General features: G+C 40.0%; 1 protein-coding gene across 4 annotated transcripts in view; it reads left to right on the top strand.

The window, feature by feature from the left end:
• The window catches only part of METTL8 (methyltransferase 8, tRNA N3-cytidine), a 74,458-nt gene extending 61,264 nt beyond the window's left edge, over positions 1-13,194 (top strand). For 3 of the 4 annotated variants that reach the window (XM_045512984.2, XM_074363883.1, XM_074363881.1), the window contains 2 exons: positions 73-710; positions 6,862-7,242. In XM_045512984.2, coding sequence (XP_045368940.1) covers positions 73-209 — 137 coding nt within the window. In that variant the 3' untranslated portion in view covers positions 210-710; positions 6,862-7,242. Of the gene's footprint in view, positions 1-72; positions 711-6,861; positions 7,243-7,986 lie in introns of those variants that run through there. The other variant, XM_074363882.1, reaches the window with a different exon arrangement.
• Positions 13,195-14,741: the final 1,547 nt, after the last annotated feature.

Raw genomic sequence — 14,741 nt, 5'->3', positions numbered from 1 at the left:
CATTGTTCTTGACTGCCCCCACCCCCGCCCCAGTCACATACCATATGTTTGATTGCCATTTTTGTCTCACAGGGGAAGTCCACGATATGTTCTGCAAGGCTGGGTTAGACGAAAAGCAGAATCTGGTTGATCGTCGCTTACAAGTTAATAGGAAAAAACAAGTGAAAATGCACCGAGTGTGGGTTCAAGGCAAATTCCAGAAACCATGACACTTGACTCAAAAAAAGCTCCAAATTGGTATTTTCACTCCTTTCTCATGGCTGAACTATGTATCATGTTAAGATACAAACCAGAGGATTATACTATTCAAAGTCTTTTGTAAATCTTTCATTTTTGAAAAGGCAGAAGAGAATTTGTATATCCTGCTATTTATGATGAATAGGCTCTTGTGAGCATTTTAAGCACATCTGAGTGATTTGGAAGAATGCACAATATTCTGTGTTTTCAAAACTTAATATGCTCAAGCTTTTGGATTTATTGTGTCTTAACCATTTTGTTTGTTCTTTGAGTCTTATAAGCATTCAGTTAAATTACTGACACAAGTCATATCATTTCTGAGAAACCATAACCTGCCATTTTTTAGAAGTGAAAAACATCATCTGCTTTAGTTATGTATTAGTTGAACACAGTTGAACTCTCCTCCCTTGTTAACTGTTAGCAGAGAGGCAGCTCACCCTGTTTCCAAGGAAAGTCACAAGACCAAGACAAAGGTATATTGTTTTCATTTTGTTGTTGTTGTCTGTTGTCTGTCCCAAAACTTTTTTTTTTAATTTAGAGACTAATATCTGAAATAGAATTTGAGTTTCTCTTTCCTTTCCTAAAATTGTGGAAGTATGACCAATGCTAACATTATTTTCAGGCTATTCTTAGGTATACAAGTTGTAAGCTCTAAGACAACTGTTTCATCTAGGAAAATTCTTAAATTATAGTGGTTACAAATTTATTTACCACTTTGCCTCAAAAAGAATATAAGTTGGTTTGCAAATTGCACTTGGTAAAAATGGAATTTCTGACTCCTCTTTTCATTTGTTGTACGACATTTACTGAGTACTCACATTGTGCTGAATTATATGGAATAATACAATAAATAAAGACCCAGCCCTGTCTTCTGAGAGCATAAACAGGCTCTAGCTGGCAAAGCAAAATGTGCACATCCCAAGCCTCTAAATCATGGCCTAAGATAATATACGAGGAGGTACTCAAATAGGGAGCTTATCAGTTAACAGACTTTGATAATGAGCCACAGAAATCTAGGCGAAATGGACTATCTCTTGATAGGACCACCAGCATAATAATCAGTTCCAACTTTTTTTTTTTTAATTCACTTAAAATTCAACTTCCTAGAAGAATGTGATTGGTCCGATTTGAATCATGGATGCACCTCTTGAGAGGCTGGGGCAGAGCTGCTTAATTGCTAGCACCACCAGACTGTATGGAATGGGAGAAAGTTCCTCAAAGGAAAATCAAGACAGTGTTATCAAAAAAGAGGGGAGGGATGCTGCCTAGTCACAAACAACATGTCACATAGTGGTGGTGGCAGTAGTAGTAATGGTTCTGAAGTGAGAGAAGGATCAGCTGTGGGAAGGGAGGGAAGAATCAGGGTTCTGGGAGGAGGTGGGTCTCAGGCTAGTCCTTGAATGTATGCTCTCAGAAGATAGTGAGAAGACAGGTATGTTTGGTTGGGACATTCATGATTCAAAATGGTGGGAAAAAGGTGAATGGAGCATCAACTTGTAGGCAGCCTAGAGTTAAGAGTGCATTGAGTTCTTATCTCTGGACTGGAGCCATCTGAGGTTGGTTTGCTTCTGTTTCATCCTAGCCATGGCATGTTATAAACAGATTTAGAGAGACTGATTGAGGAGTTGTCTATAGAATGGAATGCAGTGAGGTCAGAGATCGGGGCAAGGAAGACCATGTAAGGGTTTTTACACATACTTGCCTTGGTAGCAAGTCCTCAGAACTTCAGTATCATAGTTTCTGTTTAAACATGAATCGATCAGTAAATGTAAAAGTTAAAATTTGCCTGAGACTCTTCACTCAGTTATATTTCCTAATTAACGTGTACATTTTAAAAGCCAGACTAGTAACAAAAGTATTACATACAACAAGGGCAGTTAGATAAGTTAATGTTGCTATGGGAACCCCCAGCAGATCTTCTTGTGTCTCCATTTAAAAATCATGGCCCAAGGTGGTTTTAAAAACAACAGAAGGTAAAATTATTCTCACATTCTCACACATGTAAATTGTACTGTCTCTCTCGGTCCTAAATAGCAGATTCAAGCCAGCTTCTTGACTGGCACAGTAAAATTCTGCTTCGTGTCTTTCTATAATGTATTACAGCATGCAGTTAACCTTTAGAAACTTCAAAAATACATCAACCAAATTTGGACTGTGAGACACAGACTGGGCTCTTTTGGGCTCTGTCTAGCGTAGACCTCCTATTCCGCATGACTGCTCAGCGGGCCATTTCTATCGGTGTCTTCTGCTTGTCTGGTCAGTCTTCTCTCCTTTAGCCTACCTGAATCAACCCCCTACTTAGAGTTTGCTGCCAGACAAAAGATAGATTTTTGGCAGGGGAAAAAAAAGAGAAAGACTGGATTTGGAATATTGCCTACAGATATTAAGAAATGATGAAATGTAGCAAATGTATCTGCTTGGGTATTAGTTTAAAATATTTGAAAACTGCATGAAATTCTCATTTCTCCCTCATATCCAGAAAGCTAGGACTAGTTAGACAGAGTTAGATATTTAAAAATTCATCTTCTGAGGGAGCTGAATTTCAAAAGGATCATTTTCTTTCTAACGGAAGAAGGTATATTCTTTCATCTTACAATACAGAAACAATGAAATATGCTGTATTAAAAAGGCACCTTCCATTTTCCTCCATTCTAAAAACTCACTTTTGAGCATTTTCCAAATGTAAAAATTCTCACACACATGAAGTATTGTTTCAGAAGGTTGTGAGAAAGCCAAGGTAGCAGTTTCTATTATTAAAAGTTTGGCATTTCGTTATGACACATTTGTCGAATTGAAACACCCAGTTAATGTTGACTTCTGAGAACTTATTTGCTTTGCTTGTCTCAGTTCCATATGCTCTGACTCTAAATTGTGAACACATCGAGGTTTCTACCATTATGCAGTCTACATCGATGCTATACTCTAGTTTGTACATGAAAATTATTCACTCATTTGCAAAGAGCTGCCCTCCTGGGCATCCAAACCATTTACACTGTTAAACGTCAGATAACTTAAATCCTGGCCCCCAAACTCCTATGCTGTGTTCCTCTGGTTTTCCAGCTCATCAAAGCCAAGTTCTGAAGCCTGAATATATCACACACTGTTACTTCTAATTGGTTTTAATGTTTATTATGCTCCTCACAAGAGCAGATAACTTCACATTTGCATCACTAATAGACCTCTTTTAGGGCCTCTGCTCTTTCTGCCTCCTGCCTCTGTTAGTCATCAGTAGAAATGTTGGCGAGGGTATTTTCCCCCTGCTTGTGAAAGTGCATTGTAAAATCTAAAGCACTGAATATATGAGAGGTATTGTTATTAATAACAGCATAGTTTACAGTTTGCAAGGCAGTGTAAAAACTAGTCCAGCAACAGAAGCTTTTTCAATGGCTTTATAAGACCTTGTGACAAAGACAATAAGATGGGTGTAAAAATTACTGCCTCGGAGTCAGGCAGGAAGCATGGGTCTTGGTCCCTATTGGACCGCTTAGCTGCTCTTAACTTAGTTCTGGGTGCTAAGTCTTTCATATACTACACTTTTATATACTACATTATTCCTTCTTTTAATCCTCAAACTCCTATGAATTATTTTTTATTATAATCATATAACAGATGAGCCTGGGGCTCTGAGGTATTGGGTAACTTGCCTAGGATATTACCACTAGTCTGTGGCAGAAACACATTTGGACCCAGAACTGTCTGATTCCAAAACCTCTACTCTCATCAGTGCACTTTTAGTTGATAGATTCAAATGCAGCTCAGGAAAGCTGCTGGAAGAGAAAAAGAGGTCCTGAATCAAGCAGAGAACTATAGCCATGGGTGGGAGTTTGGATCAGATGATCTTCAAGGTGACAGCTCATTCTAGATCCAGTGATATTATGAAATAAGTAGGTCACACTTGTCCACAGTTACAAACTGGGAAGGAAGAGAAGGAAAGAAACTGAGAGAAATGACAAAGCAAAACCTTGCCAACAGTCCTTTTCTGCATTCTGCATGTGCTTACTTCTGCTCTCGCCCCACCCCCTTGGGCTTCAGCCTTCCCCTTGGCCCCCCTCCTCCACCGAGCATGCAAAGCACCCATCACTTGCATACTCCCTACTTAAAGAAAGAAAAAATCAATCCGAAATGCAAGGGGGTAAAAAACCTTTAAGATGTCCTCAGGGATCTGCTCCAGCATAATTTAAAATATGTGATCAGGGAGTGTCAATAAGCAGGTATGAGTGAAAACGTCTTTATTTAAAACATTGTATGTACATTAATGCCACATTAATGCCAATTCAAGCATAAAATGTTGAGCATTCCTTGGAATATGGTTTGGGATTTGAGAGGCACAAAGGTACCTGCAAGATGGCTTTGGAACAGTTATAAGTATAAATAGAAGTAAAATAACAGTTGCATCTTCATTTATAGTGAATATGTACTGTGGCCTCAAAGCTATAGAGGAGAGTGGATGCTAAAATCTGTCTTTCATTAGCATATGCCTTAAATGACAGGGAAGAGGTGTTAAGACAAAATTACTTTTTCCTCTGAGTATGAATCAGCAACATGCAGTAACAAGCAAGTAACAATAGTTCCACGGGTGAGTGCCTACAGAGGGTCAGAAAAACAGCATCAAATTGAAAATGTAAGTTCACCTGCAGGAGGGGCCCAGGAGGCTGCAGAGCACAGCTCCCTTGGGCACCATCCTGAAGTGTCTCAGGGCAAGCAACCCCACCTCTAGTAAGCCAGGTTGGCCTGAGCTGGATGGAGCACATTAAAACCTCCACATGGTGGGGGGAGAACCTAGCTCAGTGATAAGAGTGCATGCTTAGCATGCATGAGGTCCTGGGTTCAAAACCCAGCAGTCCCATCAAATAAATGAATAAATAAACATAAACTCAATTGCCTCCCCAAACCCCCAATTTGTTTTTAAACTCTCTAGATAGTAAAAGACAGCCCACCCTCAGCTACCCCCGAAGCTTACTAAAGGCAAGCTACAAGGCACCACCACTGTCCAAGAGTTTAGAACAGCTGCTTTGGATTTTACAGTGCGTGTGGCTTCACAAACACTTAACCCTTAGTCAGGAACAACTAGAGGCAGGTGAATGGATAAGTACACCTTAACATTACATAAGGAGAAAAAAAAGTATTTAGGAGCACATGGATTTCAAATAGTTACGGTGTTCAGTTAGCTGTGTCTCTCCTAGGGTTTAGTGCAGGAAAACTATGAGTTTTGTTATCCTTATGCAAATTATTTGGCAGTGTTTTCAACCCATTGCTCCTTTATGTGACACTTCCTAGTTCACTGCAGAAAAAGCAGAAATTAATTTTTTTCTGAGTTAATCTTTATATCTCATCATGAGTTGTTTCAAAAAAAAAAAAAAAAAACTTTGGGGAAGGGCAATCACCCTTCAGGTCTTTAAGCCTTTCTCATTGGGAAAAAGACCCTAAAACTGTGAGACTTCCTAAAATTAAGGATGAGTTGCTGTTTAGCCACTCACACTAGCTTGTTATTTTTGTTGTTGTTTTTAATGTTGTCTTCTTAACACAAGCAACACTATGCAGTCGCTGCCTCATTTCTCTCACCTCCCAAGAGTAACTTGGCTTTCTCCTGAGGCTGTCCTGCTGAACAGAATGTGATGGCTCTCTATGCATCTTTAGTTACAGCCCCCTCCCTCAGGTGAGCTGAGACAGCGTCCTCTTAAGCAGCACTGGGATCTCGCGCTGAAAATCACCTGAAAGAGAAGGGCTGAAATTGCCAATGTCACAGGCTGCATTGAAGCAAGGATATTTGTCTCCGAGGATAATAGCTTTTCTTTTTGCTCATACTTCTTCCTTCACAGCTCTCATTTATTTTAATGTATATATTTCCACTTTGACTCTCTAGAAGACATTTTTAAAGGTTTTTTTTTTTTTTTAAGTTTTTAGGGGAAGAGGTAATTAGATTTATTTTTAGAGGAGGCACTGGGGTTTGAACCCAGGACCTTGTGCATGCTAAGCATGCACTCTACCACTTGAGCTATACCCTCCCCAACTAAAGGTTTTTTTTTTTTTTTTTTAAATCCAAATGAAGATGAAATTCAGGATCCAGAAAAGCATCTTTTCTATTTATCCTCCTCATGAATGTATTCTTAATCAAGCAGGCCTTCTGAGTGTCTCATCACTTGAAGCTTTGTTTTGGAAGAGAATACTGGGGCTCTGGAGATTAGTGAGACAGAGCTTCATTATAACCATCCTGGTTTTACTCCATGTCTTATATGCTTTCTCTTTCTAACTCACTCTCCAGGTGCTTCTTTCTCTTGCCAAATAAGCACAAGGAAATACTTTTGCAGATCTTTTGTTTACTTTAGAAAAAACACTGATCCGGGCTTCCCCATTCGGGAGTGCTGCTCATTTCCTGACTGGCCTTTAAAGTTTGGCTCGGTAGCAACTTGAGGATTTGTTTTCTACCCGAAGTGAAAGGATCTGGGTGCCCAGCAGCCCCAAGCTGGAATGAGAATTCATTCTGCTCGTTCCCTGGATAAGCAGACTGACTCTTTCCCCATAGGTTTCTTTTTCCCCCCATTCCTCAAAAGTTAATGTTTAGTCATTTAGCTTTGGCTTTTTAAAAAGTCATTTTAATAGCATTCTTTCTCCTTGTGCTTGCAGAAGCTGGTCATGAGCACAGGGAAACTCCCAAGAGTAAAGAATTCCCTGTTTGGTGGATCTTATCTACAATGAAAACGACGCACAACACTTGCAGGGCTGACCCCTACTCCCATTGCATTGCCAACTGTCAGGCCTGGTACCAGAGGAACTGTAACACTCAAGGAATTTGGCTTGAACTTCCTCATTTCTAAGTCCCAAAGACTGTCAAGTTAATGAAGCTGTGGTTATTACTCAGTTGAACATTTTCTTATTTCATGTAAGTTTTGTAAGTCTTGTGCGTTCTTCTCTTTGACACATTTACATTAAATTTTATTCAAATTTTGCAACTGTTATCTATACTATAATTATGTTTATATATGAATATAAGTTACTCTTGGTTCATCCTGCCTTGGTGAATTTATTCATAGTCTGTTATCGGGTGTCAGTAACTTTCCAAAGAGACAGGCCTTCTAAGCCTGGAGACTGTACTTTTGTATATTAATGCATTTTTACATTAAAAGATGATTGAGGTGGGAAAGTTGAATGATAAAAATAGAAAACATTGACTGACAGATCTTAACTACATTGGAGTGGGCATTGTCTTTAGCTAATCTGTAATATAAAATAATACGGCAAATAAAATACCATATGCGGGGAGGTACAAGTTACTGGCTTAGATGAGGTCCAAGTGAGGAAGTTTCCCATATTAATATGGTGACAAGGAATCTCAGGTCATTCCTCTAGAGCTCAGCCAGGCACAGAGAGTCACCACTGGGAAAGGCTACCAGCAAAAGCAGCTGGTAGTCTGACTTAGAGAAAGCAGGCAATGTTCACAGGCAGAATAGCCAAATACTGTTTCAGTGACCCAAAGAAAAATGCAAGGTCAGGGAAGATTGTAGCAAGGGTGACTTGTAACTGAACCTCAGAGAACTAAACTATAGACTTAAATGCCCCCTGGCCTGGCTCAGGAAGAGCCAAAGAAAGAGCCCTCACTGAGCCTTGGGAATAGGAAGGCGGCAGAGGCCATGAGCTCTTTTTCTGTTTACCTGAATTATATCACAGAAATGGCTAGTAAGACATTTTGTTCTTGATACTTTTTAGAAGAGGAAAGACATGTCTTTATCTGATTCTTACTTTTGATTCCAGAGCCCTTGTGTTTGTTTTCTACTATGACTTGTTACAAAGTATGAATTTATTCATCTTTGCAAACCTGGAAGGATGGGCTACAGCTTTAGGATAAACACACCCAGAGGGATGCAGGCAGAAGGGGACATTGACCGAGCCAGAAGATCATCCTCATTCCCCACTGTGACAGAGGAAGGTCTAGCTCCTACTTTGCAGAAAGGAGCAGATTAGGTATTGGTATAATAGAGTCACCAAGTGATTCAAGATCTGCTGACCCTCTGCAAGGAAATAAGTGGAGGACAAGTGAAGAATAAGGCCAGAAGAGCCTACGAGACAGTATCACAATGTGCAATCACCACCATCTGTTGAGGTATGAAAGACCCTCGAAATACTATCCCTGTGTTCCCTGCCCACATGTTAAACCAAATGAGAAAGACTGCAGTGTCAACAGATGAAGATTAAAACATGAACTTAATTACTGATGAATCTGATGGTGGAGAGAATGGCTCAGTATGTATGGAAACAATTGCCCTCCTGGTCCTAAACCCCAGAATCAAGACCTGCACTGGACAGCCACAGGGCTCTATTCGTGGGGTCTGCTGCTGTGGAACCTTTTACGGAGTAGCTGCTGGCTACCAAGAAAGAGCAAAAAAGGAGTGGGTTAAACATGCCTCATTCATCTCCCAAATCCACTTATTAGCTAAGTCACTTCACCACTCCCAGGACTGAGAAAGACAGGACCAAAGAGACCAGGAGTCACACCAGTTGCTGTCCCTCCACATGGCAAGAAACAACAGAAGTGGGAATTACCTAAACCTTTCCCAAGTGCTGGATAAAACACACCCCACATAAACTGAGGCTAGAGCAGCGTGGAGTGGACTCTACTCTGTCCTTTTGTCACTTGCTGAGTAGTCTGGTTAGAGAGACACACCAGCATTAACTGTAAGCTGGTGGCAGCTTACCTGGTCTGTAAGCCTCAGCCTTGGTGATGGGTGGGATGTACAGGCTATGCACTGACACTTGTACATGGTTAGAATACTGGGAACTGCAAACAGAATGAACCTCCAAAGTTATAACCAGTGACTTATTCTGGGAACCATACTACACTTAAATCTTTACTAGGTAGCTGATGAATAGCCAGGAGGTCTAGCAGCTCTGCCGAGCACCACTTCTGTATTGACTCACGGTAGACCAGCACTTCTCACTCATCACTCAGCTCTCACCAGAGTTCTCGGTGATTATTGTTCCTTTTATTTGCTCACTTTTTCAAAAATTTGACTTTTTGTGAGGATGTGAATAGGTGCAAAACAGCTTCTATGCTGACGTAAAATGAAAAGAGAGGTGATTCAATTCTTTTGTCGAAGGCAAGACTTGTGATTTTTTTTTAAGTGCTAGGTTGATGCCAAACTCAAAGAATTTGGAGAACTTGGGGAAATGCCAGAGACAGGTAAAAGATTATTAATAGTTTGTTTATAAGAGCCATGATTAAAGGTTGAAGAAAATGTGTCTATTAACCCTAGGAGAAGAGCACACTAGAAGATCAGAGTGATAGCTTGCGGGTAGAAACAAGTAAAAAGGGTTCTCAGAGAAGAAACATGGAACCCCTTTGAATATAAAGCCTAGCTTCACTCCTGCTGGTTGTGTAACCTTAAACAAGACACTTTACATCTCTGAGCATCAGTAATTGGAGATGATATTGCTTATCTGAAGATTGTTGCAAGGGTTAAATATAATGCATGTCAAGTGCAAGGCATGATGCCTAGAGATAATTGTGCTCAATAAGTGGTAATTAATAGATTTTTTTTTTATGAAGGATAGTGATCAAGTCTCTCTTTCTTGAAGAAGGGAGGAGAAATGCACTCTTCCTGCAATATAAATAATTCAAGTTAGCCGCAAGAAACTTCTCTTAACTATGGAGAGTTGAGTTTTCTTATTTCAAATTATTGCTATTTCTTTGGCTTACATTCAATTCTATTCAAACATATATTAAGCATTCGTCCACTATGAGCCCAAAACTGCCAGACTCAGAATATTGAAATGAGTAAGACTTTGTTCTTGCTCTTTAGATGCCTACAATGTAGGATGAGTGTCCATTTGTCCGAAATGTGGTATCTTCTACTTAAATCTCTTGGCTTCAGCTGGCCACCACCATTTGACCACCATAGTCTACCCAACCCATCATGTCAGTTGGCATCCTAACTTTGGAGACCCTTTTCAGAGCCCTCCATGAATAAATCTAGACACGTGCCACCCAGCAAAAGCCAAACAAAGCATGTGAAACAAGTCCTCAAGGTATAGCCCCTTTGGTGTCTAAGGTCACTTTTAGTAATGCTGCCCATACCTCCACACAGATCACCTCCTGCCACAGAATTTAGAACTTCTGCTTACGGTACCTCTCAGTACCACCCAGCGTTACCACAACCCATCCAATCTGTCAAAATTGAGATGAGATCCAGGCTGTCTTCAAGAGATTTGCGAGACCTTCCCCACCCCTGACATTAGTGCTACAAAATCCCATCTCAGTCACCATTCACCTGAGCTGGTCATCCCAGCAAGGAACCTGATCTGACTCATCTCTTGCCACAATCATCACCTGATCACATAAACTCAAAAACTAGCCCCTGTGGAGGCCAGAAATAAGCCCTTGCATACGTGCTCAAATGATTTTTGAAAAGTGTGCCAAGACCATTCAATGGAGGAAAGAACAGTCTTTCCAACAAATTATTTTGGGAAAACAGTTTTTCCACACGCAGAAGAGTTGAGTTGGACCCTTACTTTACACCACATACAAAAATTAATTCAAAATGGATCAAAAAACCCAAATGTAACACCTAAAACTGTAATTCTTAGAAGAAAACATAGAGGAAGAGCTTCATGACGTTGGATTTAGCAATGATTTCTTGGAATATGACACCAAAAGTGCAGGCAATAAGAACAACCAAAATAGACCAATTGGAATCAAATGTAAAACTTTGTATATCTAGATACAATCAACAGAGTGAAAAGGCAACCCACAGAGCAGGAGAAAATATTTGCAAATCATATATTTGATAAGAGGTTAATATCCAGAATATATACAACTCAACAACAAAAAGCCAACCTGATTAAAAAATGAGCATAGGACTTAAAAAGACACTTCTCCAGAGGAGAATTACAAATGGCCAGTGAGCATATGAAAAGATGTTCAATGTCACTAATCAAACCCACAATGGCATAGCACCTCACACCCATTAGGATGGCTACTATCAAAAAACAGAAAATAACAAGTGTTGACAAGGATACGGAGTAATTGGAACCCTTGTGCACTTTTGGTGGGAATGTAAAATGGTGCAGTGTCTATGGAAGGCAGTATGGTAGTTCCTCAAAAAATTAAAAATAGAATTACCATGTGATCCAGCAACCCCACTTCTGGATATATATCCAAAAGAATTAAAAGCAAGGACCCAAAGAGGTATTTGTACATATACATTCATAGCGGCGTTATTCATAATAACCAAAAGGTGGAAGCATCCCAAGCATTCATCAGCAGATGAATGGGTAAACGAAACATGGTATGTACATACAAAGTGATGTTATTTGGCCTTAAAAAGAAAGGAAATTCTGACACATGCTATACCATGGATGAACCTTGAGGACATTATGCTAGTTGAAATAAGCCAGTCACAAAAGGACAAGGTATGATTCCACTTATATGAGGTACATGTAATTCACAGAGACAGAAAGCTTCATGACATTGGATTTAGCAATGATTTCTTGGACTATGACACCATATTCAAATTATAGAGACAGAAAGCAGACTAAGGTTGCCAAGGTTTTAGTTTTTTCAAGATGTAAAGAGTTCTGTGGATGGATCTTAGTGATGGTAGCACAATGTGAATATACTTAATGGCAATGAACTATACACTAAAAATAGCTGAGACAGCAAATTTTGTGTTATGTGTAATTTACCACAGTTAAAAATAATAAAATAATGCCATTTGCAGCAACCTGGATGGACCTGGAGATCATTATTCTAAGTAAGCCAGAAAAGAGAAAAATTCCATGTGTGGAATCTAAAAAAAAGAAAGGAAAAAGAGGACACTAATGAACTTTTCTACAAAACAGAAATAGACTCACAGACATAGTAAACAATCTTATGGTTACCGGGGGAAAATGGAGTGGGAAGGGATAAATTGGGAGTTTGAGATTTGCAAATATCAGCTAGTATATATAAAATTGATAAACAAGTTTCTTCTGTATAGCATAGGGAACTATATTCAATATCTTGTAGTAACCTATAATGAAAAATAATATGAAAATGAATATATGTATGTATATGTGTGACTGAAACATTATGCTGTACACCAGAAATTGACACATTGTAACTGACTATACTTCAAAAAACGAACAAAAACTAGTTCCTGTGTTCAACCTGACCTTCCCAAATCATGTACTTGCTATGTTCTCTCTCTAGCTCTCTGCCCTTCCCATCCACTTTCCACCCACACCACCCTTTCTCCCACCGTTCTTCACTATGCCCAGCGCACTCGGACTCAGCCTAGAACATTACACACACTCTCATCACTCAGTCCCCGGAAAGAAGGCTTAAGTACGAGTGATCCTGGGCTCCCACCACCACAGTACTTTCTCATAACATCCACCACTAAGAATGCTCTAGGATCATCAAACCCTTCACTAAGACTGGAAAGGTTTCAGACTTTTCACCAACTCTTGTGGTTGGAACTGATGCATAAATGGAGAGGGCCTCAAGCAAAGGTGTTAAGTTGACTCCCTGCACAGTGTGCTGACGCAACAGGAAAGAATCACTCCGGCATTTGTTGAGGTCCTTTGTTGAAATTTTAGGCACTGCATTTATTCCAGCTCTCCAGCCTCCTGCCTTCTGACAAAAGTGTTCATTTCTATTTTTCTGATCTTGCATCTGCCTTCAGAGTTCATGCTCATCTTTTTACCTGTGACCTTGGCTTCCCTGCTATGTCAATCCAAATGTTCCCTCCAGATGTGCTCCCTAAGGCTTGGTCCTAAGAATTGTCACAAGTATGACACATGCAGCAAACCCAGGAGGTAGGAGGCAATACGGAAAGGTCCGTGCTACCAATTTCAGTATTTCCTTGTCTCTAAAGAATATTTAGATCAGGTGACCAAGTTAGAAGTTTGGGTTATATAAAATGAGGCTGTATACACTTTCTGTTCTGCCCTTTTTATTAAAAAATAAAATTTTATTTATTGCTGTCTTGTTAGTTGCTTATCTCTGCTCATTCTGTTCTGGAATTGAGATCTAATTCACCTGAGTCACCTGATCTAATTATCCTAGATCCTCTCTGTATTCAAAGGTGGTTTGCAGCATCAGCATTGCCAGGAGAGGTTGTTAGAAATTCAGAATCTCAGGCCCTGCCTCAGACCAATCAAATCAGGATCTGCATTTTAACAAGATCCCCAGGTAATCCACAGGCGCATTAAAACTAGAATTGTTCTAGAAGGATTTTAACTGCTTCTGTTGGAACACTGGATCTTTACCTTGGCTACCTTCCAAAGAAGCACCTGGGAAGCTCTTAAAATATTGATGGCTGGGTCCCACCACCTGATTCTGATTTTATCTGTCTACAGGGACGCAGGGCACTGCTGTTCTGTGTGTGTGTGTGTGTGTGTGTGTGTGTGTGTTTCTTTTTTTAAACAACTTTGTTGTGGTATAGTTTCTGTACAGTAAACTACACATATTTCAGATGTACAATTTGGATGAGTCTTGATAGATGTATACATCTATGAAACCACTGCCACAGTCAAGATAGCTAACATTTCCATCACTCCCCAAGAGGTGCAAATTTTGAACTCCCAATTTATCCCTTCCCACTCCCTTTACCCCCTGGTAACCATGGTTTTTATTTTTTATTCTTTCAGAGATTTTGATGGTTAGCCAGGGTGGAGAACCACGCAGAGTGTGACTGAAAGGAAAATATCACAGGGAATTCCATGAGTTCTGAACTGATTTGGAGTTGTAAAAATGTGGAGTGAGATTGCTAAATCTGAATAGGTTTCTAACCTAAATATATGAATAGTAACTTGAAACTACTGATTGTGTGTATAAGCAATTTCTCCTTAAAAGTCTTCCTCTCTTATTCCTTATTTGTCTCTATTTCCTCACTTTTAGAGTGTCTCAACGGCTCTCTTCTATTAAATGGCGCCCAGAGCTTTCCACCAAGCCCAGTGAGAGGGCCAAGCTCCTGTCCCAGTACCAATGCTGGTGCTGCTTCCTGCTGCTGCTGAAGGTCAAGTACAGGGCATTGGTGGGAGCAGCCAACACTATCACTTTGGCTGCTGGTGCTGTTTGGTTGATGTCCCCAGAAACTCACTGTACCAGTGCACTCTGCCCAGGCATGCTTGAATCCCAGCAGTTAGCACAGCATGGCCTCAAGTTGTCCTATACACACTTCTTGCAAATCAGTCTTGGGGGCTCAACATAACTGCTGCCCCCAACCCCCCTACACTGGAACAACTTTGCTACCACAACTCAAATCTGCCACTTCCAAAATTTTTTTTGCCTCATTTCCATGTTTTTGTTTTTCATCTGTCCTTTCAGAGAGCCCAGCCAGAATCAAATGATCTAAATGGGTTTAAGAGTAGAGCACTTCACCTGCCAGTTGGGTCTTATTTTTCTGAAGACATGCTTTTCTTTTGTGATCACGGGTGAGTAGATGAGGGCCTCTTTGCAAGATCTATGTAAACATTTATATAATACTCATATTCTTCTTTTCTATCCCAGAAATTAGTTTTTAAGAGGT

The sequence above is a fragment of the Camelus bactrianus genome, chromosome 5 (assembly GCF_048773025.1).
Source record: "Camelus bactrianus isolate YW-2024 breed Bactrian camel chromosome 5, ASM4877302v1, whole genome shotgun sequence".
NCBI lineage: Eukaryota > Metazoa > Chordata > Mammalia > Artiodactyla > Camelidae > Camelus > Camelus bactrianus.
This window is presented reverse-complemented; position numbering and strand designations above follow the sequence as displayed.